The sequence below is a fragment of the Oreochromis niloticus genome, linkage group LG18, assembly GCF_001858045.2.
Source record: "Oreochromis niloticus isolate F11D_XX linkage group LG18, O_niloticus_UMD_NMBU, whole genome shotgun sequence".
NCBI lineage: Eukaryota > Metazoa > Chordata > Actinopteri > Cichliformes > Cichlidae > Oreochromis > Oreochromis niloticus.
The window spans coordinates 12495851-12520485 of NC_031982.2; the positions used below are offsets into that span (position 1 = coordinate 12495851).

At 41.9% G+C, this 24635-nt stretch overlaps 1 protein-coding gene across 9 annotated transcripts; it reads right to left on the bottom strand.

Moving 5' to 3' along the window:
- Positions 1 to 9066: 9066 nt before the first annotated feature.
- LOC100711435 (phosphatidylinositol 4-phosphate 5-kinase type-1 gamma) lies at positions 9067 to 24605 on the bottom strand. 9 transcript variants are annotated; one of them, XR_003214935.1, is made up of 18 exons: positions 24253 to 24603; positions 20500 to 20528; positions 20272 to 20361; positions 20006 to 20136; positions 19801 to 19918; positions 17829 to 17981; positions 17092 to 17391; positions 16638 to 16846; positions 16476 to 16559; positions 16058 to 16106; positions 15809 to 15893; positions 15542 to 15712; positions 14135 to 14291; positions 13967 to 14035; positions 13324 to 13882; positions 13093 to 13127; positions 10647 to 10730; positions 9067 to 10531 (listed from the first exon to the last, which is right to left on the bottom strand). XR_003214935.1 is itself a non-coding variant. In XM_013270625.3 (18 exons), the coding sequence occupies exons 1-18, from the start codon at positions 24344 to 24346 to the stop codon at positions 10529 to 10531; spliced, it is 2460 nt and encodes an 819-aa protein (XP_013126079.1). In that variant the 5' UTR covers positions 24347 to 24604; the 3' UTR covers positions 9067 to 10528. The 9 variants fall into 9 exon arrangements, 7 of the variants coding, with proteins under 7 accessions (XP_013126079.1, XP_013126078.1, XP_013126081.1 ...); XR_003214934.1 differs by having other exon boundaries at positions 10647 to 10733; XM_013270625.3 differs by lacking the exon at positions 13093 to 13127 and adding an exon at positions 12640 to 12714 and having other exon boundaries at positions 24253 to 24604.
- Positions 24606 to 24635: the final 30 nt, after the last annotated feature.

A 24635-nucleotide genomic window follows, 5' to 3' on the forward strand; every position in this document is an offset into this window, starting at 1 on the left:
TTGGGCTGAGCCTGCAGTGCAAACATGTCAAATCAGCAAACATCTGTCTCCCGCTACACCGCCACACAAACATACACTGCATATATATGTGTATACTGCGACACACACAAACACACACACCAGGGAGTTGATTGGAGGAACTCTTTGATATATATATAAAAAAGGCGAAGATATGATTGGGTCTCATTCTGGCAAAAAATGTCAATGTTTTTCCGTCCTAATGAGAGTTGCCTGCGCACATACAAGAAGCGAATACACACACACGACCCCCTGCCTCCCTCTCAGTACGTCCAAATCACACACAGCAAGCAAAATGCTGATGGTGGTTAATGAGGCGGAAGCCTCTGAGTAAGAGACAGAAAGAGGAAGAGAGAGACAGAGGGAAAGAGTTGTGTTGGCTCGGAGCAATGAAACAGGCAGCTTTCGTCAAATAATGAGACACTGACACCACATTTAGCAGGTAGCCTTTTGGAATGATGCATCAATGCACTGAACTCTACCTGGAAAAAAAAGAAACAGAGTAGCAGCTGTCTTATTAAGAAAAAAAACTCTTCAAAGGACGAATAAACTCAATTTCCACTGTTTCAAAGTTGGCTGCATGGATGTAGCACGTGTGACTAAGCTGGTAGATGTGCTCTGCAGGTGACTCTGTTGGTTTTGTCGTCACTTGGAAATTTGAATCCTGCTGATTTTGGTGATTACCTGATATTTCCTATAGTGGCGCCATCAGGCAAAGGCACAGGAAAGAGCCTCTCTCGTCAGTCGTTCCTGTTTCTCTCCCTTATCTCACTTTTTTTAAGTAATGAAAACACTGTATCTCAGCTTCAGTCATTCCAGTCCACTCTTACGACATCATTGCTAAAAAACACAGTCTGACTTGTTCCTCGCTTCACTGTGTTGCTTTTAATTTGAAATCGTCGCGTTATTAGCCAGATGTCGTTTTTCTGTGTCAATCGCAACTTTTAAACCGTAGCACCCTACTTTTAAGGTTTCACGTGGCACATCAACACGTTTTAACCTTAAGCGCATCTTTTCAGACAGTTTCATCGCCACTGTGGAAAGGTCATGTTAAATTAGCATCAGTAGGTAAAGTCAAAACTTTACTGCCAGTAGGGCAGCTGTTTATTAGTCATAGGTTCAGGAGTTTGAGTCTTCTTGGTTTGTGAAATGTCAGCAGCTGTTGAATGGACAGCGATGAAATTTAATGCAAACATTGTAATTCAAAGACGATGTCATCTTTTGGTTTTTGCTCCAGTGTCAGCATGTTGATCCTTTCCCTCTCTGGCTTTGACCAATTAACTCTTCTTGTGTTGTGTTCAGTGTCAAGCACAAACTGTTAGCATGTCAAAACACTAAGATGTGAACCATCAGTACGTTAGCGTTAGCTTATTTAGCTCTAATCGCTTTAAACCCTTGAAAAGATTCGCCTTTGCATATCCAGAAGTCTATGACAAAGTTTTTTTAGCAAAGATATTTCATGCACCACTTTAAGGTTACATTTTCATTGCATTTATTACAATAAAGTTCTGCCTGTAGGCCTTCCAAATTGTCATCAAATTGATCAATCACAGGGATAAAAAGGACACAGTTTAGTGCTGAATCCACATTGACTGATGGTAGAGTGAGCAGTAGATATTTTAACCCTAAAAGACACTCTTGTTATATTGAGAAGGGCAGATCAAATTGAATCTTTCTGTCTACGTGTCTCAGTGGGAGGCAATTGTGGGTTTTTGTCCCTAGATTAGGGTGGGTACAGAGCCGGCTAATCCTACCCGCTCTTCCATGTGGGAGTGGCAGTGGGGTATCTTTGCTGTGCAGCCAGCCGTAATCTAATAGGAGCGAGATCGTGCTTTGTACACGGGCACGCTCGCTCACGCACAGCTGGAGACGCACAACACAAAGTCTAGATTTGTTTCAGGATTAAAAGCATCACCTCAGTAACTGACATAGTGCCACAGGCATTCCCACGGTAAGCCCGATGAGGTTGCCTCTGTGTGCACATGTGCATGTGAGGCCGTGAGCGTGCCAAGCGTATGCGTGAATGCGGCTGTATTTCTGTCGGCTGCTGTTGAGCGTTATATATATAAAAATCAGAGAAAAAAGGAAATGAGCGGAGGCAAATTTATGTACACACTCACATCCAGACACACAAACTCGCAGCATTCAGTACCACTGGAGAAGCAGCTGCCTAAGTTGGCAGCCCATGTCCCTCTCATTATGCTGGCCAGTCACTCGTGTCCTGGCTCTCTCTCTCCCCTGCTGCTGCTGCTGGACAGGTAGCATCTGACACACATTAGCCTGCTATTAATAACTTCTGTTGCAGCCATTATCACACACTTAGGGAAAACGATCCCCAGGGTGCCATTTTTGCAGTGACATGCATTAAATATCTAAAACCACCTGATTTTCTCTGAAGTTCTGCAAGCAAAGCAACCTTTTTGTAAGACAAGACTCAGTTTTGCTTAGATGTAAACTCTTGTCAGTTGCAGTGCAATGATTCGATTACCCCTTTGTGTCTTTTTTAAATTAGATTTTATGCCTTTTTAATGAAGATAGTAGCCACCTTAGGATTAATCCAGGATGTCTGTGAGCTCAGAAGTAAATACTAAGGAATGTGGGTGGGTGTGGTCCACGGACCTCACCCAATAGAAAGGGAATACCACGGTGATTAAGATTAATCCTACAGGTTCGGACAATCAACACAAATACCATCACAGGATCTCCACCATCAATATCCTGTGGTGCCTCTTTCTCGGGTTCTTTACAACCTGATTCAGTGTTGACATTGTGTCTGTTCAAATTTAGGCTTTATTGGGTCATGGAACAATATTTCTTACAAGGATCATGGTGTGTTAGGTTAGCCTATATGTTTACCCTTCTTATAGATGATGCCTCCAGGATTGGCAGGAGGTCAAGGATTCAACCCTCAGTGCAATAAACCTTTCTGAGTGTATAGAAACATATAGAGTGAATTGGGGTCTTAGATGGATTTGACTGTAATACTGTTGTTGCTTTTGTTAGTAACTTACTTTATTAGGGACCCAACCTATGATCACAGGAGCAAGATTCTGTTTATTATAGTTTTTCAAAAAGCCTTCAACATCTTCAAAATAGCCCACCCCCCAGAGACTAGTAACTATGCTACTTTTTACTAGTAACTATGCTAAAGTCAAGAAAAAATACATTACATAAATGTTACATATTAATTTGCATGTTACTGAGTAAAATAAGTATTTCATCAACAAGCAAAACATGACTTTCTGGAGAAATCCTTGTTCTTACCCATAGCAGAGAGGTGTTTCTTGTAGATGATCACCAGGTTTGCATAAATCTCAGGAGTTCCTCTGCACATAAATTCTCTAAATCCTTAAGATTTCTTGGCTGCTGCTTGGCAACTTGAAGTTCCGGGGACTGGCTAGGCCACTCCATGACCTTAATGTGCTTCTTCCTTATCTGCTCCTTTGTTTCCTTGGCAGGATGTTTTGGACCATTGCAATGCTGGAAGACTCACAAATGATCTACAGTGTTCTGGTTAAGGGAAGGAGGTTCTAGTCCAGGTTTTACAGTATGGCACACGGGCAGATTCATTGTCTCCTCAACATGTTGCAATCATCCTGTACCCTTAGCAGAAAAACAGCCCAAAGCATAATGTTCCCTCCTCTGTGCTCAACTCGACTGAACAAACTTAGAAATTCAGCAGGAGACCAAATCGTTATTTCCTCACATTAGTTCCACAGTGACTCACTGAGCTTTTTTCTGGCTGAGGTCTCTTCCTGTTAAAAGGGAGTTTTCCCTTCCTGCTGTCGCCAACTGCTTGCTCATAGAGACTCATCTGATTCCTGAGGTCTTCTCTGTATTATTGTAGGATCTTTACTTGTCAATATAAAACACCCTGTGATTACTGTTGCTGTGATTTGGTGCCAATTGAATTGAATTGAATTGAATTGAATTGAATTGAATTGAATTGGATTGAAGGAGGAAATTGTTTGAATAATTTGAATAAATCTGAAACATAACATAACATAACCATAACATATAACATTTGTCTTATCTGGAATAAGTATGGAAAAAATCCACGTCGCTCTCCTATATCTGCTACCCATGCACCTCTAGAGAGAAATAACCAATGAGAGCTGGCACACGGAAACATACAGGACTAGTCAATCATCCAGTCCAGAGCTTCAGCAATATCTGATTTAAGACCAGGTGGATGAGGGAATGCTTGTCTGACTCTGTGTAAGTAGGGCAGAGGAGAAATGTAATAAGTGATAAGTGGTCAATCCAATCTCGCTCTGCATGCATCTTTGTGCCTCTATGTGTGCAGTGCATTCGTCCATGTTAGTCCATTTTAATATACAAGCAAAACCTTGACAGCTCTGCAGGCTTCTAGTTTTGATAAAGCTCCACAAAAGTACCAAGCTGGATTTGTTTTATGTTCCACCGCAGACCACGTTAAATTGCCGAGAACCCCACGAGCAAAAGAGACAGATTAAGAAGACACGGGCAGAGGCGAAGCACGGCAGCACGCTGTCAGGGAAAGTTTTGTCCTTCATCAGCCCTCCATCCCTCTATTCATCCATCTCATTAAGGATGGCTAGATGATCAATAGGAGAGAAGCAGTAGAAGGGGATTAGGATTAGAAATCGATGGCTTTGTTTTCTTCAGCCTGCCAAAGATAAACACTGCCTTAAGACACTGTCAACGCAGTGGAGAGCCTTTCAAGGCTTTTCGTGTGTGTGTGAGAGGGCACAGCATTCCCTCCGCGTGGACGCGCAGACATCTGTTAGCAGCTTCTCACGCCAAGTTAAAAAGAGATGTTTCGATCCCTGCCATGAGACTGGGAAAAGGGGGAGATGGGCTCTGATCCAACTTAGCGGGAATCTTCTACGGTAAGATTCAACCATGACTCTAGCTGGGATTTTAGTAGACTTTTCATCCAGCGCACTTCATCACTCCATTGTCAGCAGTGTTGAACTGTGAGTGGGAGATACAGGTTATGCATCACAGATCAGAGACTGACTTCACATCAAGTCACCATTTCAAGACTCTCTCAGAATAGCTGGAGATGACTGATGAAGAGGTAGTATCATAATTTGCTGGCTGCAAAGAAAAGTGATGCTCCTAAAAACCTGAGTGGGCTGCAAGGAGTGAGGCAAGGCATTCTGGGTAGGTGAGGCTCCACCTCCCACACAGAGATTCAAAAACATACCCCCTGCTTTGATCTCTCTTTCTCTGCTTTCTCTCTCTGCTCCTCTTCTTCTCTCTTCTTTTCACGTGCGTGCACACACACACGCACACACACACACTGCACACTCACCCTGTTTGTTCTGGCTTTCGCCCCTCTCTGCTTTGAAAGAACAAAGCCATTTGTTTATGTTTCCTGCAGATGAAAGCTCAGCTTTGTGATGGCCCATTCACCCCAGGTACAGATGCTGCCGCTCCACCGTGTTTCTTTAAATCCATGAATTATTTCGAAATATTTTTAGTTTATTACTCCTCGTCTAAGGTTTATGTTTCATTCCCCAGCCTCTTTGTTTATTCTTTTGGTGATAATCACCATGATAATATTACTTTTCAAAGTCACAGGTGTCTGATGTCTATCCCAGTCTGCATGCGAGCAGAAAGCAAGGAGAGGAGCAGAAATAGATTGGCAACGAAAGATAGTCATACAGTTTCCAGTGCATCTAATATGCATGTGATTGGCTTTGGAGCTTACAAAACAGCCTCAAGCGGACATTAGGAGAACATGCAAACTCCAAGCTAGGAAACATCATGCAGGTCTGATGCGACTATTTCACACTAAAGAATAATTTTTTGCGTTTTAGCGCTAATCAAGCGAGCCCATTTTTTATCTAATGAAGACACATTTCTACAAATGGTCAAAAATATAGACCTGGGGTTTAAGATTCAAGAAAACCCCACCAATCAAGAAAGCCCTTGGTGACAGTGGGAAGGACAAACTCCCTTTTAACAAGAGCAAACCTGAAGCAGAACCAGGTACAGCCATCTGCCACAACCAGTTGGGGGTGAGAGTGATGTAAGATGTAAAATAATCACTTGAAGAGAAGATAAATGTAGTGAATTTTAATGAGGACTCTTTCCATTGCAGGTGAATGTACAGCAGTGGTACAGTGTATGTACTGGATCAGTGCACAGTAAACAGTACCCATGCCTGCTTGTGTTACTGTGTGGATTAGTAATGTTTTACCAGTACATGTCTGACTGTTATGGTGCTCTATGGAATAAAGTACTGTTCACTGTTCTATCAAACTTTGGCTACACAGATTTATTTTTTATGTTATTTGTTCTCACTTATAATTTTAAAAAAAAGCCTGTCTGCCCCTCTGTACATCTGGTCTTCACTCCGTTTGGTGGTTAAAAGTTGGTCACTTTCACCAAAGTAACCCCAAAGCAGAGGTTCTCAACATGTGAAAATAAAACTGGGAAAACAAACAGACAATAGTCTGATGATGCTATCACGTTGACCTGCATTTCGATAGATTCAGCATGTATCTTTTATTTTTTTTTTGTTTAAATGATGCTCAGTTGGCACTAAGAGGCCCAAAGCATGCCAAGAAAATATTCCCTAAACCATTACAGCACCATCAGCAGCCTGAACCATTGATACCAGGCAGGATGGATCCATGCTTTCATGTTGTTTATGCTGAATTCTGACCCTATCATCTGAATGAACTTGAGACTCGTTAGACCAAACAATGTTTTCCAATCTTTTATTGTCCATTTTTGGTGAGGCTGTGTGAATTGGAGCCTTAGCTTCCTGTTCTTAGCTAGCTGGAATGGCGCGCTGTATACTTTCCTGCTGCTCTAGCCCAGGTGCTTCAAGGTTTGACATGTTGTGCATACAGAGATGCTTTTCTGCATACCTTAGTTGGAACGAGTGGTTATTTAACTTGCTCTTGCCTTCCTGTCAGCTCAAAGCAATCTGGCCATTCGCCCCTGACCTCTGGCATCAGCAAGGCTTTTTGGCACGGAGAAGCGCCACTCACTGGATATTTTCTCTTTTCAGAACATTCTCTGTAAACCCTAGAGATGGTTGTGTGGGAAAATCCCAGTAGATCAGTGGTTTCTCAGTTTACTCAGACTTGGCTCATTAGATATTTGTATTAATGAGGCACTGAACAAGTGCACCTAATGAAGTGACCAGTAGATGTGTATATATACGCACACCCACAAACACACACACAGAGGCTTTTTTTTACTCGCAAGGTTAACTATTACAGAAAATGCCCAGCCTCACTGCAACCTTAATTTAAACCTTATTCTAACTTTAGCTCTAAAACCAGGTCTTAACTCTGAAACAGGCTGCCTTTGCTTAAGGTGTGAAAAAATTTGAGCCAGCCAAAATGTTCTACCTTTCACAAAATTTCATCGCTCTGACAGGCTGGACACTCAAGACAGCTGCACATGTTTTCATTTTCTAAAATGTATTTTTGTCTTTGGTTTCTGGTGACAAATCACTACAATCACACACCTAGCTGAGCAGTACTTGAGAAAGCTGCAACCCACAGCCTGAACAGACAGTTTTTTTTAAACAGGCACAATCACACACACATTGAGCAAGTGTATCCTTGCAGCTGTCCTCTTTTTAAAACAGTATCTTGATGATTGCCTGAGTGGACAGTTGTGAAATGTAGCTACAAAAACATGGCTTTAAACATGGAGTTAGTTGCACTCAAAGAATCTCCTTTTGGCTGAAAATCAGGAAGTAGGCATTAAATAGGATGGAGAGGGGGGGGGGGAGGGTGTGTGTGTGTGCGTGCGTGTGGACTGAAAGGTAGAAGGACAAAAAAGTGGAAAATCAAGAGAGGGACAATTTCATTCTCGGACAATTGGGCAGGTGGCTGCTGATCCTTGTCCATCACACATTCCATCAGTGCCCGACATGCCTGACTTGTCAGCCTGACTGACATTCGCAACTCTGGCCCACACAAGCACGCAGCAATACAAGTGCACCTGCACCAGCAGTCAGCAAATTCACTGCACACTTGATTATATTTACTCTGCACTTTACTTGTATTTTACTTTTTCTCAAAGCAAATGTGTTCACATACTTACAAATTAAAGGAAAACTTGAACTCCGAGGCCCTTTTGCCGGCATGATTTGAGTCCACGTGTCCCCTTCGAGGAAAGAGACTCTGCTGAATCCAGCGATAAGCTTTATCCTGCGGCGAAACATTTCTTTCCAGTGACAGCAGTCTCTTCCGAGATGACGACGCTCCCATTCATGAGGCACGAGGGGTGGCTTGAAGAGTGTAAAAATGATGTGAATCATATGCTTCAGCATTCACAGTCACCAGAACACCTTTGGCAGATTTCTGGATCTCTCCACCGCCATCGTCAAAACACCAAATGACTGAGTATATTTTGTAAGGGTGCTGTGTCATCTCTCCAGTTGTGTTACAGACATTTAGATAATCACTATTAAAACACCTTTATGCTCTTTTATCCTTTAATTTGTCACCCATCTGTGTATAGGCTACACCCAAGTGCGTGCTGTAGTTCAGTATATTTCCTCAGTACTTTTTATGCTTATAATTAGCGTCACTCTGTCTTTCCTCTGTTCTCTGTTCATTTACCAACACATTATAATGGAAACCAATCTGACCAGCATCACTTTATGCAGACTATCAGCTAAAATTTCTGGTGAGCTGTTTTGGTTGAAGCCTTGTCTCTTTAGAATGGCGTCGCATTTATAGCAGTAAGTCCTCTGCTGATTTATGAAAATAAACACATAAATACAATCTCCAGAAAAGCAGTCGAGATGTCATATCATTATGTTTGCATGCCTTGAAATGTCAGTGTGATGTGGAGGATGTGTGGCTTTAAATACAAGCCCCCCTTTTATCATCCATTAGAAACACAATCAAATGACCTATAAGCAGCTGATTTTCTGGTATATGTCTTTATGCAATTTAATTCTACGGTTCAACTAAAAGGGGTGAGAACACTCTGCGATGTTTCAGGCACTGAGAATTCCTTTTCTGAGACACTCTGGTGCCATCTAGTGGACAACTTGTTTGTGATTTAAAAAACAACAACAACAAATTACACAATATGATTTAATTATATTTTACACAGTGATCAGCTACAAACACCGTTGCCCACAACGAGGCGGGTTAACTTCAAATAATACAGTGATATGGTGCAGTGGTGCTTATGGACACAGTCAGGGGGTCAAACCTGCTTCAGCAAGCATCACCGTGTGTGTGGAAGAAGGATAGTACTGCTTGCCTTTTCTTGGATGCTTCAGTTCGTACTTTGTTTAATTTGGTAAATCTTGATAAATCCGGGGTGGCTGAAGACTCGGGCGATTCGACTCTTCTCGCGTAGCCAGCATGCGTGCAGCTGCTTCGGACTTTCATGGCCCTGAACAGCGATAGCAACTTTTCGACAAACAAAAAAATATTCGTTTCCCAGTCACACGTTATACGCATGCAAGCACATGCACAGACAGAGACATAAGGGCACAGACGTAGATTCATGTGGTACAGCACACACAGATTATCAACAATTTACAAAAGACCTTTTTTCTCTCTTGACCTTTTTGAATATGGAAAACGAGTAAGTGCTTGGCTGATTTCTTGTTTAAACTGCTACAAAACGCAGTTTCTCACAGTCGTATATGGATTTAAGAGTTTCTGTGTTCTTTCAATTGTTACATATTATCAGAAAATATACGATTATACCTTAGTTAAGATCAGTAAGGCAATTTAAACAAAACCTCGTCAGATCAGAGTTTGACGAGTGGACTGGAAGAGAGAGAACACCGTGCACGCACAACACCCACAGCATCACCTGTGTTTGAGTGTGTTTTCGACCAACAGCTGACGACAAGATAATAAAACACACATAATTATAATAAAAAGACCTCAGCCACTGGTACACCGATAAAGTGCTAGGAATAAAGTTACACACAGCTTTGACATGCCTCTAGTGAAAAATACAAATGGACACACAAATAAAGCATGACGTAGTAAAGTCGGGTAGAGTCAAAAACAGAAAGAAGTACCACGTACAGTATGTCCATATTGCATAGCCAGAGCTGGAGAGAGTGATATCTGGACTATGTTGCTTCGCCTGCCTCCAGCCGGCAACCTGATTCTGGATAAGAGGCAGAAGATAAACACGTGGAGGTTTGGTATATCCGCAAACTTTGGGATCAACTCTAGAATTTATCACGTTGTGTTAGTTGCACAGAGAGCCCCGTTTTTATAACACTGAAAGTATTCACAGTGCCCGCGTGATACCTCCACCAGTAAGATTGTCCTGGAGCTGATGCTTTAAAATGTTCACGATAATACTGTAAGATTTTTGATTGTTTCTTCGGCTCAGCGTAAATACTTCCAAAAAAAAAAAAGTTCGCTCCTTTGGTTTTTGTTGGCAAAGCAAGCTCTCACATGCAGCTTGGCCAATCAGCGTTGACTCTTCGTAGCGTCCTGGTGGCTTCATCATTACAATCTCACAGATGACCTCTGGCTGCACCTATCGATGCTGCCTCCTCTGTGAGTTACTGGAGAAAGAGTGAGAAAGAGAAGATTAACATTAGAGAGGCTGGCAAAGCAAATGCGTCCACTCGTGTCTGTTCTGTGATTTAACTTTGACTCATGAATGAACCGTACACCTACTGGCCCACTCTCCCCATCTGAGCCCCGTCTGGACTCTGAGCTGCAGTGCAGAGGAGAGTACACCCAGCTCCGATCCTCCTGAGTCTGCTGTTACCAAACACAGCCGGCAGAGGGCAGCGCAACAAGGAAGAAGAGCAGAGGACTTAAAACTGATTTGGGAAACAGAGCTCTGCAGAGACAATCCCTATTCCCGGAACAGTTTAGAGCTGCAATGTGCAATTTTGCATGTTGTGGCTTCTGAAGGTGATGCACTTATAAACATTAAAATCAGAATCTGAAATAAAAGCCTCGTCATCAGATCAAGCCATAGCCACTCTGTCCACATGATGCAGATCAACTTTAAGGGCGACTTCTCCAACTTCCAGCAGCTTCTCTATAATTTCTAAATGGAAACTATGTCTGTGTGAAGTAGATGTTACTTCCCCTCTTTGTTGCTTGTAAATTATTTCGTTGCTGCTTTTTTAAAGTCACAAATAATTAATGTAATATAGAAACAGCTTTTAAAATGTTCAGCGCCATGTTCATTTACTGCCTCAGAAAGGATGATTACATTCAAAGAGGTTCAAAGAAGCTTGAACATCACTAAAAGCACAAAGCAAGTACAAGTTACAGTCAATTAAATGTAGCACAAAAAGTAAGGACATTTGTGTTTGGTTGATTATTTCTTTGTTGTAACAAAGAAATGCTTCTTGCCAAGGATTTACTGTTGGAAATCCTGTTTCTGCTGCCACACTTGTAAGGAAAATGCATTTGTGGGTTGAGGCCATGAAAAACTTGCCAAATCTTCTCTGCTAATGCCAAACAGCTTATTCTGCTGTTGACTCTTGTTTCGAGCCTCTGGTACCCCAGGTGCTCGCAATCAATTGGCTGATTTGTACCTGATTGGCAGCACCTGTGAGCATGGACCCTGTTGCAACGGTCAGTTGGCGTCTGCATGCCACATTTGACTGGTCTGGATGGGATACTTGATTTTATGTTCCACAAAACTAAGCTGCATTATTTGGAGTGAACCTAAGTGCAATCTCTAAATTGAAGGATACAGCCGATATCTGCACAGCTCCCACTGTCCCAAGAACATGAATAAAATCCTTCAAGACCCATCTCACCTTGGTCATTTATGGATCTGAAACATCTAACTTCAGGCAGACGTTTCAGATCCATACTGACCAAAACAGACTAAGGAACAGCTTTTATCCCTCAGCCATCACCACGCTGAATGCTGCTAGATTTTAGACAATCAGATCCAATACCACTTTGATGTACGATGTTTACATTGTTACAGCACAATCTCATGTTTACATATTAACATCGACACCAGCAAATGGGGACAAGCGCATATGGAAACGATTGGGTTTGTTGGTATCGATATATTTATGTGTGCATATATATATATATATATATATATATATATTTATATATAAATATATATGTATGTGTATATATATATATATATATATATAATTTTTTGTTAATTTTATTTTCATTTTATTCTTTTTCTAGAGACCTCAGTTTCGTTGTCCAATGTTTCATTGTTACAACAGCAATATAGATTCTCACCCTATCAGCACTTAGGAACCACAGGCATGCATTTGCCCTACATAAGTGGGACATTTTAAGGGGAAAAAACTGGCTTTCCAATGGAATAAGATTTATTGCCAAAAAGCATCGTTACAACAATCAAATCTTCAACCAAACACACATTTATCCTTACCTATTGTACTACGTTTATTTAGAGGTCCAGAAACCTACACGTTCCAACTAATCTTTACTACCAACAAACTACATGACATGCAGTTTTATATGCAGCGCCCTTTCTTGTGACATCCGCATGAAATAAATCATAGCAAACAGACTTTGCTTTATTTTACCTTCAAAGATCATTAAGCAGCTATGTGTGTAACAGGCCCAATGGACCAGTTACTACTAGTGTAGTCTAGTGTGTACGAACATCTCCTGGACTAATGCACAGCTAACTACTTTGATGGTGACTTACATTGTAACTTGAACTAGAGTTTAGTTTACGACGGCCAAGAACTGGAGAGTACACCCAATATCTGCCATCTGCATACTGATGAATGGACACACACACATGGACACACGCATGAAAATGAAATGATCTGAACATAAAATTACATGGAAAAATAAGATGCATGAGAATATAGAAGGAGTTATAAGAGAAACATAAAGCAGAAAATGTGGAATGAATGGAAGAATGCAGCAAAAACAAACAAAATCCCACAAAGGATAGAGCTGTGAGTGAAGCTGAGAGGAGGAATGACTGCAGATCAGCAGCTAAGAATCATGCTGTGCAGAAAAGGCAACAATCAAAAAGCATGGACGGTGGCTCCTGGCAGCCTCATGCTTCAGTTGAAATAAAGCATTTTGAAAAGCAAGAGCATTTCCTATAGTGCGTGCAAACAGACAGAGCCCCCTCTTCCCCCCTCACCATCACAACTCTACCACGCTGTCCTGACTGGGCCACTGCAAAAGACCCAGCAGATCAACGACAAACATCAGATAAAATCATCTTTACTCCCTGAAAATGGATTTTCTCATAAATCAGCTGTATGATCATGTGGTTTGTTTTAACTCTTTTAAAGTGGTTAGTATCTAGTGTGGAATATTTTCTGCAAAACAATAACCAGAAGAATTGGAGCGCGAAAACGGGGGAACTTACAAAGTATATGTCGGAAACCTGCACCTCCCCATCCAGTGAGTTGTGGCTGCTGGAGACAGACAGCTGATTGCGCGACGTACGTGGTGACTGCTGACACACCTGGGGGCTTTGAGGGACAGAGGAGGGGGGCGTCGATGGCAGGTGGTGAGAGGAGTTGTGGGAGTAGGAGTGAGAGGATGCCGGACAGATGGGGGTGAATGCTGATGCAGGAGGAAGGGTGGAGCTGTTTGGACCTGTGGATTGTACAGCAGAATGACAGACTGGAGAAGAAAGGCTTAAAGACTGAGCAGAAGCAGGAGATGTGAGTGGTTTGGTGGACGGACGGATTGATGAAGTAAGTGCGGAGGATGAATGCCCGCTGCACTGAGAGGTGGTGGAGGAGGAGGAGGACAAAAAGGAAGGAGGAAGGGTGGAGGATGAATACTGAGAGCAGGGGTTAACAGAAGGAGGAGTGGATGACATGGATGATGCAGTGACAGGAAGCAGAGGATCAGCTGCTGGATGGCTGGATGTGGGGATTTCTGTCATCTGTGTGAGCTCCGTGCTCTTTGGGATTTTACTGCATGAACCAAGACATAGAAAAATGTTAGAATAGCACATATGAATAAATGGAAACCATCCTGGGATTTTCATTTTCATCTACCTGAGCTCCACCTCCACTGTTATAGTGTCCTGGCGTTCACCGTGCACCTCAACTACCTCTTTTAGTGACCTGAAAGCAGACCGAAGCACAGAGCAAGCATGACTGTGGAAGAACAATATCATAAGAGCAGATTAGATATAACATTTTATAGTCATCAGATATTCTCACCTGGAAATGTTTGGTGAAAGCATTTGCCTCCTGTAGCGAGGGTGCTCAGGTGTATCGAATGGGGTGGTGGGTAGGGAGTTGTTTGATGACAGAGTGGTAGCGATAGATGCTGTGGTGGCATCTTCAAATGAAGGAGGGGTGCAGGGCGGTTCCTTCCCTGAGGAGCATAGTTAGGTAAGAGATCATGAGCTGTGTGCGCGAAAGAGATAAAAAAATGAACAGGACATAAATTCTTTAAGAAACAGAGAGGCTGTTTCTCAGGAGGCTGTACCACAGAACAAAGATCCATCTACTCCTCTCTGAACCTCTGATATCTGAACTCTGCCATATGCTTGCAGTGGTCCTTAAACTCAGTTACCTGCCTTTGTGCTCAGTAACACTGTGCATCCTTTTTTAATCTCTAATTAAGCCACCAAAGAGCTTAACTTAACCGTAACTTAGGTCTAAAGCATATAAAAGGAAATGTAATTGAGTTTTAATGTCACCTGGTCAAAAAACTATGTGCCAGCTTTTTAAACAGGGCAAAAGAATGTGTGAAAAGAGCATTTTCTGACATTTAATATTGGTGCAATCAGAAGTAAATTGCTACAAATTGTTACAAACATTAGTAAATCAGTTTGTGCACTTCATTTAATATTGATTTTAATATACTCCTCTCTATATTTTGTGCCTTGAGAAAGTAACAGGGTCAGTGGCAGTCTGCTGCACATGACATGTGACATGTACAAAATTTTTAATTTAATTGTCTTCTTACATTCTTGATCTTACAGGTCTTAGAAAATTTACATGTGTTCCCTTATTTACTGAACTAATATTATTTCTGCTATTGTTGTGCACACCTTACATTGTGTTTTTCCTGTGTTTGCTTAAGCACATCTAGTCCTGATTTGTTACTTTTAGTTATACTTTGTTTCTTATGCCGCTTTGCTGCTGCTTCATTTCTGCACATTAACAATAAACAATAATGTTAGATTTCTTTTATTTAATGAGAAAAGGAGCACTCAGCTGCAGACAATAGAGGATGTCAGTGTCAAGATTAGAAAGCTGTGCTGTGAAATCCAGCATCACCATTGCAACTGGGCTATTGCTTTGCTGTATTAGCTTTTAACTTGGTGTAAAAAAAACAACAACAAAGGAGATGTAAGCTTTTTTAAGGAGCTTTCTAACACACAAATCACAACAGTAGTTGCCTCAAGGTGCTTTAGATTGTAAGGTAAAGACAGAGAAAGCCCCAAGAATTATATGACCCTAATGAGCAAGCGGTTTGGCGACAGTGGGAAGGAAAAACTTCCTTTTACCAGGAAGAAAGAAAACCCTTAAAGGAAACCTTTGTGCACCCTGTGGGAAATATTTCTCTGTTCTTATCAAGTCTTTTTTTTTTCAATTAAAGCTTAGAAAAGGTCATACCATTGTCCTCCAGCATGGGGAAACTGCGAGCTCCTCTTAGGTTCTCCAAGTTGTCCAAGTTTTCCGGCCTTTCATCAGTCAGTGAAGGACGCTGCCCCGTCGAGCTGGCTCCTGCACTGGACTTGGACATTAGAACCCCTCGTCCTCTCTTGGATGGAGACGATCGCAGTGCTGTAAATTCAGCATACGGATTACTTGGACTCGTTCCCTTTATTAGGACCACAGGAAACACTACAAACTGCGGCCTATGCACATGCATGAACTCACAGCAGCTCTTCTTGAAGACAACTGTGCTACAGAACTTGTAGAACCTCTCAGCGTAGAAGCTCGGTCTGTGAACCGACACGGTGTCCTGTGGGAGAATACAGGTCCCAATAAAGAAAGAGTGAAGATAATATATATAAACATTTTCTATCCTTACTATATGCCGTAAAACAAAAAACAAGATATGGTTTAGAGTGGTCTGTTGGGCTTGGATTCAAACTATTTCATAATAGTTACATAAAAGACACTCACTCCATCATGGATGAGGGACTTCCAGGAATGCTCCAGTTTCTTGATAAGCCTGCCAGATGGAAAAATTCAATTATTTATTAGCACATATCTAGCAGTTTACTGCTAAATCAGTGGCTAATATTGGCGACATAAAGCAATCTTCCCAAATTAAAAAACCCCCCAGAAATCAACCATTATGTAGATCCTCATTCCTTCCACCTACATATTATTATTAAATGACTTTGCAGCTATTTAAAATATGACATGCTTGATGAGTTAAGTAGTTCCCAGTAAAACACTAAGGGTTTGAGTATGAACAGTGCGTTTTTTCTTAATAATCTTCCCAGAACTGTGCTACCTCTGCACCCACCTATGCCTTAGTTGTTGTGCTTTCTTCAGTGGCACACTGTCTCACATGTAACACACACTGATCACCTACCTGTAGGACTGCAGAATGTCGATGATTCCAATGAACAGCAGGAGGCGCTCCCCTTTAGCACCCATAGCTGGAATCCCACCCATACTAAAGAGAGCAGAAACGTTACCCTGTGTGTATATTTGAGATGAGGATGAGGAGAGGCTTTTTGAAGTGCCGTCTTACGTGTCATCCTGCTCCAGAGTGTCCCTGCATGTGGAGCCTCCCTGTATTGACTCCATGGCACTGGAATACAAGGATCTCTGCCCTGCGGGCCTTTTTTCATCCCCTCCTTTGACGGGTGAGCCCTGAGACTGACGCTCTCTCTCTGCTTGGGTCTTGTTGTGGACCCCAAGCAGCAAACTGTAGTCCATAATCTTAAAACTCTCCAGAACCTGATGTTAAACACATAAAATGCAATAAATATTTATGAAAACTTTGTGGAAAATTATGAATATTTGAGTATGGATTTAATGTTAGAGCCTAGCAGTAGGTGACATTTAAGCTTTTTTTCTGCTTTCCTTAAATTCTTTCATGAAGTACCAGGAAGATGTGTGGTTGGCTTGGCTGCTAGATGCACAGTGTTAATCTACTTTTACAAAGACCAGTTTATCCAGCTCCTTTCTATTCTCCCTCTTACCAGGCAGTCTCTTTGCAGCGTTTTGACCAGAGCGCCGTATGTGTCCTGGTCCAGTGTGAGGCCTTCAGGAATATCACTCAGAAAGTCCAGGTCTTTAAAAGTGGGTTTGGACTTCTCTCTTTCCTTCTTGGATGCTCGCCGCTTGTATGTTGAGCCCTTTAAGTCGAACTTGAGGTGCATGCGCACGGAGCGTGGTAGAATATTGTTCATCACAACCACTCTGATGTTCTTTCCTCCACACTGGACACAGTAGAGGCCAAAAAACTTTGGCAGTAAAGTCCGGGGGTTCTGGTTCAAGTTCTGGAGAGGGATTTATAAAGGGAGAGAGAGAGAGGCACAGGGAAGAAAATGTGGCACATTAGTGGTTAATTTTGGTTGCAATCTGTGGATTTCAGTACCATGCACATGCAAGACAGTGTGACTCAACACCAGGCCTCAGCTCATGCTTGGTCTTCACCACTGTGTCCGTGCTTCACCAATTAAGGAGTAACTCCTTGCTCTCACCTATCACAACACCACCACCTCCTGACATCACCGCTAACCTGGGCCAACCACGGAGGTTTGGATTAAGAGGATAAAGGTGACTCGAAGTTTCTTTTGCTGGTCTGCTCTGTGGCATGTGCAGTTCAAACCCAAAGCAAGATTTCATTCTCCAACTCCTAACATATTATCACACTTATGGAAATCATTCATTTGGCTTACTTTCCCAAAATGATTCTAATGGATGAGATACTTACCATGTAGTATCCAGGGAGCAATTTCTGCAGAAACTCAGCCTCTTTGTGCAGCACAGTTTTGATAATAAACTCATCATCACGGGTCACGTAGAAAATTGAGCCACTAGCTCCTGGATTTGACAGCTCAATCAGTGGCTCATTACACAGAGAATACTAGACAGAAGCACAGATAAGACACAGAGTACAATTTAACCTGGTGCATTTCCTCAATTCAAACAGTCTGACTCTACGATCTCTGGAAATATGTTTTTAACATGCAAATGCTACAAAAGCGAACTAATTCATTAATTTCATATCATGCTTGTGTCACCTGTTTTGACTGAATAATGAGATAGTCAGAAGTTCGTACAATATTCATTATTGTTGGGTGGCTGCATGGCTTTGCTCATGTTTGAGCCACTAGAGCTTTCCACCATCCAACCAAAGGACTAATGCATCTACCCACTCAGTCAGCATTACTCATCGGCACAAAAAAGAAACTATGTGAGTATAGACTGTTGAGATTACTACAAATTAATGCTGTATTAGTCACTCAAATGAACTTACTATCTTTACTGTTGCATTCATTTATCTCATGAAAGTGTGCAGAAAGCAGGGATGATGTTTCACCAAAGCTCGTTAGGCTTTAGCCTAATAGAGGCATTCCAGTAGCATCAGCAAACTCCTCACTATATCTGACATCTGAGGTATTTGAGGTAATTCTCTGGTTGGAGGCTGGAGAAATGAGCTGAGAGGTAAGCGCGTACCCTTTGATTGTAGCTAATTTGCCTCACATAGGAAGGCAATTTTCTATGGCTTAGCTGACAAAATGCAATTATCTCATTACTCCACCCCTCCACTGGCAGCACAAACACATGCAGACACAAAAACAAACCGCTCTGACCGTCTGCTGCCACTAGTTGGAATTTTAAAAGGTAGGCTTTAGTCAGCTAATCTCCCTCTGGCACAGGTAGAATGTGAGCTTAAATGTGCTGCTGAGAACACGCTCTGTCACCTCATGTGCGTATGCATGTGTGTGCACACTGACATGCACAGTGTGTAAATGGTCGCGCGACTGAGAACTGTGACCTTGATCTTGACCTTGACCTTGGGCGTGATTTGAGTGGAAACTCATTAGGTTATCGTTGTGTTCAGGTTTTACTAAAATCTGACCAATGCTTTAGGAGGAGGAGTAATTCTTGTAAAAATGTAAAGGTGCTCACAGCACAGCAACTATTACTTTGACCTTGAGCACAACGCAGGTGATGATCATTATGTGTAAGTTTTAATACATTGTGACTAAAATTCTAGGACAAGACTGATATTTGAATTGTGGAGGACAAATGATGGATGCCTTGCCATGTCACATGATCTTCTGAATTAAAAATATTGCTTTATTTCTAATAACCGGTGGAAATTACATTGACATACTGCACCCACAATTATGATAAGTCCTACTAATTGAATAATATTCTAGCTTAACACTGACAAATAGCAGGTTTTGGGCAGGATTATATAGTTTGAGCCAGACAGTTAAATTAGAGTGAAATACTCTGAATGAAGTCACACATTTCAGTCAAGATGACTTTAGTCAAAAGAGTCATTTATACTCTTTTGTTCTAACTTGTTCTAACTTTAGAACAAGTAAGCATAAATGACCAAAGACATGACTGAGTCAGAAACGGCATAAAAAGGAGGAGCTAGTGTGGAGGTGGGTTACAAAGTGGCTTGCAGAGACAGTGACAATTGTAGGCAGGCTAATGCAATTTAAATAATGTGCTTTATATGAGATTTTCCACTAGGATGTGTAGAAGGATATTAGCTGAAGAATTGAGACTGATGGCTAAGCTATGCTATGCTATCTTCAGTTTATGCAAAATTTTAACTGCTGATCCCAAATGTGAAGGAATAACAGTTTAGTTACACTGTAATTTAGATGATACTTAAATACACTGACTGCATTGTGAGTCATCAGAGAAAATAAGTATCTCACCAGGTAATCATCTGGTCGGATCCCAAAAAGCTCTCTGAAGTAGCGGAAGGCCACAGGGGCGTAGGTTTTAAACCTGAAGTCTGGGAAGTGGTGGGCTGGTGTGAGGTTACTGCCTTCGCTGTATGGAGTAAAGTGCGACAACAGAAAGAGGATAAGAAGCAATATCTCATGGAAATTGTATGCACATCCACTGATATGAATGTACCTGGGGAAGAAGATGCTTTCAACCACGTAGAAGTCCTGCATGAGCACATCTCTCTCGGGCTTGGAGCTGAGGTTGCCAACAGTATATCCGATACCCAACTGGATGGCACCTTTCAAAGCAGAGGAGGTTGTCTGGAGGCGGACAACAAAGAAAAGAGCAACAGACCAAGGTGTGGGTGGCAAACAGTTGAAATCGTGATGCCACGAAAACCTACAAACAGTATTAAGAGACAAACAGGCAAAAAAACAAAACAATAAAAGAAAAACCTTCTTGTATGTCGTCTCTCCAGAGGCATCGACCCTCCTGTGGCCAATCTTCTTCTCATGCCCTTGGCTTGATCCGAATGGGGACGGCATCTGTCACAGATAATGTGTATTATTCCCATGAAAGTTACATTGAAATGAACTATTCAAGAAACAAATAGGAGAAGGGAACGAGCAGATGCAAGACACAGAGACAGGTGAGGGGTGTAGAACATGAAGCAACAATCGCACCTCTGTTATTTGAGCCTTCTTGCTTGAATCTGTGGACAGAGGCAGAAAGAAGGAGAGAAATGTGTAATAGTGCCCACATCTGTACATTACTCAGCATGAGTTAGTGTGCACCTCTAGCTTTAATATCAAGCTAAATAATTAGCCCCAAATTAGACTGAAAGCACACGTCAAATATCCTAAAGTAAAAGAAACAGCCAGACTCATCCTGCGGATGCTCTGGATCCTAGTTCAGAGTAGCAACATAGACTATAAGCACTACATGACAGTATGCAACATCAGCTCAAACTTTATTTATTTTGTAGGTTTTAACTCAAAAAACTTTATCTGCAGAGCTTGAAAACAGTCTAGCAGCATTGTGATTAGCATTCAGTTCCACATTCCTTGGCTCAGGGTCATTTCATTTTAGTTCGTTTAAAAATGGAAATGTTCAAACGCTACTTCTGCAGCATTTATTAATCTTGTCAAATAAATTGGTGTTTAAACTCACCGCAGAAGAGTTTAGTCTCTACAAGTTAAAAATTGTTTGATAATCCAGAAAGAAAAACAAGATACTAGATGCAGTGAAACTGTCTAAATCAAACTGACATCCAACTGTCAGGCTGCTGCAGCGTACCGTCTGTGTTTTCTATTCCTGGATCAGTGAGATTTGTAGAGAGAAGGTAAAAACTCTATTGGATTGACTTCCTTCTTAATCTGAGTGCTGCCATTGGCCGAGGTGTCCAGATCACATCACCGACCAATCACACGCAAGGATTAGGAAAAAATCTTTCCAAGCGACAGGAAGGACGCAACTAGGCTGTGTTTGTATGTATTTAATAGGATGAGAGAGCAGGAAGCAACTTCATGGTAACTTTCATGTTGTATGAGAGTCAAGGTTAACAAAGCATTGCTGAGATAATGCATGAGAAAGCCATGTTAAAGTACACAGCAGACACTGCAGCAGATGTTGCTGTGAGTTAATCATGACAGAGCAGTTTGCTGATCACATAATTTGATGACGACTCTTCAGACTGCAAGTGTGATCTCAACTGTCATAAACTTAAACTAACATGCAGAATATTTGATTTAACAACAGTAGGGTAGCACACAGTCCTCCAAGGTCATTAGTACAAGTGTATTCTCCTCTTACCGACTCTTTGCTTTACAATAGCAGCTGTTCACTATCTCAGTGGGGCGTTTGCTGAGTAGCTCTAAACACAATGCACAGCTGAGGCTCACAGGAGTGTCATTAGTTTTGCAGGTGTTTGCTCATGAGTAGAAATATTCCTAGGTTACAGTTACAGGATGCAAACAGTTAATGGGGTTCATCTTTTAATAGCAATTGTTAGGACTAGAGAAAGATTTTTAAGACTGACGCCAATATTTGGCGGTTTAGAAATCCAATATATCAGCAATTATTTTCTTCTTTCCAACACATGAAACATAAATAGATCTCTCTAACATTTATCATGTGCAGTTACTTATGAGTTCTTGTTAAGATGATATGACAACACAGTTTAAAAATAATCTTGTTGGTGTATTACTTGTTTATGCTCAGCTCAGGTACCAACATCAAAGTGCAAAGTGCCCTCTGGTGGACAAACTATGCAACATAACCACTCATAACACGGATGAGCGGTGTTTCTTCCCTCTCTTCTTTACCTTTGTAACCATAGTGACTCCACTAGCATTTATTTTTGGTCACATGTCATTTGTGTAACTTATGCTGTTGATTTATAATGCGCATCAGGTTATATAATACAATTTTGTGATTTTGCATTAATAAGTTTTATAATGACTATTTATCTCAACATACGTTTATGTTTAGCATTATTATTTTTCATGGCCCCTATTGAGAAGTAATTTTGGTTCCTACTTTGCAGTGTTTATGGTGGGATTGTTTTTAGAGTGCAAGATTTTGTGTGTCAGGGAGACAACAGAGAAAAAAGCTGTTCTGTTGGTATTTATTATAGAAGATATTTTTTAAGAGAAACTAAAGCCTGCCATAAACCCACAGCCAAAGAGATTGGAGGACACTACCACGACCGTGACACTTTTTAAATTTGTATTTTTCTGATATAATAAATACCAGGATCAATATATTGAAGAATAGCTAATATGGGCTGGTCCATCGCTCTGCAAATATATTGGTCAGGCACTCAATTCAAAGCCTAAAAGGTGAACTGTGTAGTGTCAGTGAGAATGTCAGGGGATCACCAAAGGTGTTCATCCTCCGGAAACAATTATTGGTCATTACAATCAATCCAATATGTGTTAGACAAACTGACTGATTACAACTTGACATCACCATAGGTAAAATCGAAAATGCTCAATAATTCTTTTGCACATACACACAAAAAAACATTATTTTAACACGTGATGCGCACGATTGCACAAACAAAAATAAGTGGATGCTGATGAGTTCAATGATTTCTTTGAGGGGAGGTTGAGTGGGCTGTTTTGAGTGGCAACGGGACAAAAAGTTCTGCCTTTTGTCAGGATGTACGCACCTGTAAACTGCAGATTAGTACTGCAACAAAGCCTCTCAGGCAAAACAATGAGAAGGAGTATCCTGGGGTGGACGTGCACACAAAGAGTCTCTGTGGGATTAGGGTCAGGCTAGAATAACGTGTCACTGAGCTGCAAGCAATAAACAGGACAAACCCCACTGTGTCATCTGAGATTAGTATGTGGGTGACAGGCTACCTGTAAGATGAATGTGTAATAAAAGAGTTTAAAGGACATGTGCAGTAACTGAGAGCTCACTGAGGTATTCTTGTTATGACATATTTTGTGTCAGTGTTGAGAGAAATATGCCTTAAGGGCTGTGCGTTTGATGGCAAAGAGGATTATAGCTTTCCCTTATCAGCTGGGGGGAAAAAATGGTGGCCTGTTGCTGTGACATTAATGTGACACTAGACACGGGGGTAGATTTTGATGCTCTTTGCATACAGATATATTTTGTGAACCACTTACGCCTGAGCATGCACAGAAAGGAAACTTGCAAAATTAAATAACAAAATTAAAATGGCATGGCATGCTCTGTGGTATGTAAAGCAGTGGTGGCCACTGCAATGCCTGAAAATGATACGCATTTAAGAGATTACTGTGTGATTTATGTTTTAATTCCACAAGAGATTACATGAGGCACTCTCCAGATTTAGCTCGGAAGAGGACCAGACAGATGGCACGAATTATGAAGACGGAGAGAAGCGGAGGAGAATAAAATGACACCTGAGAGAGACAGAGAGAGCACACAACGTTAACCAATGGATGCTCAACAGCTGACGGTGTGTTTGTCAGCGTGTTATTGATGATGCATATACAAATGACTGCTGTCTTGTGTTTGCCCTGCAAGTAAACACTTCCACGTACTCATTTGGGCAAATTAACTTTCATCTCAGCTCAGCTTTATTTGGTCTTGTGGGAATGTGTGGACACATCCCTAATGTGCACCTTGTGCTGGTGCCAGCCTGCGGTGAGTCAGTGGCATTTAAAAAAACACAGTGACTTCAATCTTGAGTTATTCAACCCAGCAATCTATTGTTTAGTCCCACACTTTAGTGGGATTACCCTGGGCTACTACTCTGTGGATCTGTTTTGGTGTGATTTTCTCGTCTGTGCCTAGCTGTGTCCACGCACTGTTTGCAGGGTAGGATGCTGCCCAGCTATGCCCAACTTCCCGGGTTAGATCAGCTTTCATAGGCGGCTGCTATTAATAAAACCGCCCCCCAAAATGATGGCAGTTTGACAATTTCACTGAAACATACGAACCAGGGTCCCCGAATTCAAGCTGCATAGATGGGCCAGCGGCCGCTGCCTCGCTCGGGCTGCCGTCATCCCCGGTTCCCGCAGTCCCCACTTCCATCTCCCGGACGGTTCCTGATCACGATGCGCAGCAGTGTCCTTCCTCAGCGGGAACCAGATGTTGCTGGATGCAGAACCCCGGTCCGATGTTTATTGCTATAAATGCCCACCACATAACTCCACGGATGCAGGTTTTATCGCTGTGGAAGTGTAGCGGCGCGGGCATGCTCAGTGCCAGCGGTGCCGATCATCTCTGCCGCTGTTCTGCGTCATCGTCATTATCACGCACCGGCTGGGGCGCGTGCCACTACAGCGTGAGCCCGCAGCTCAGCAAAGTAACAGCAGGCCGG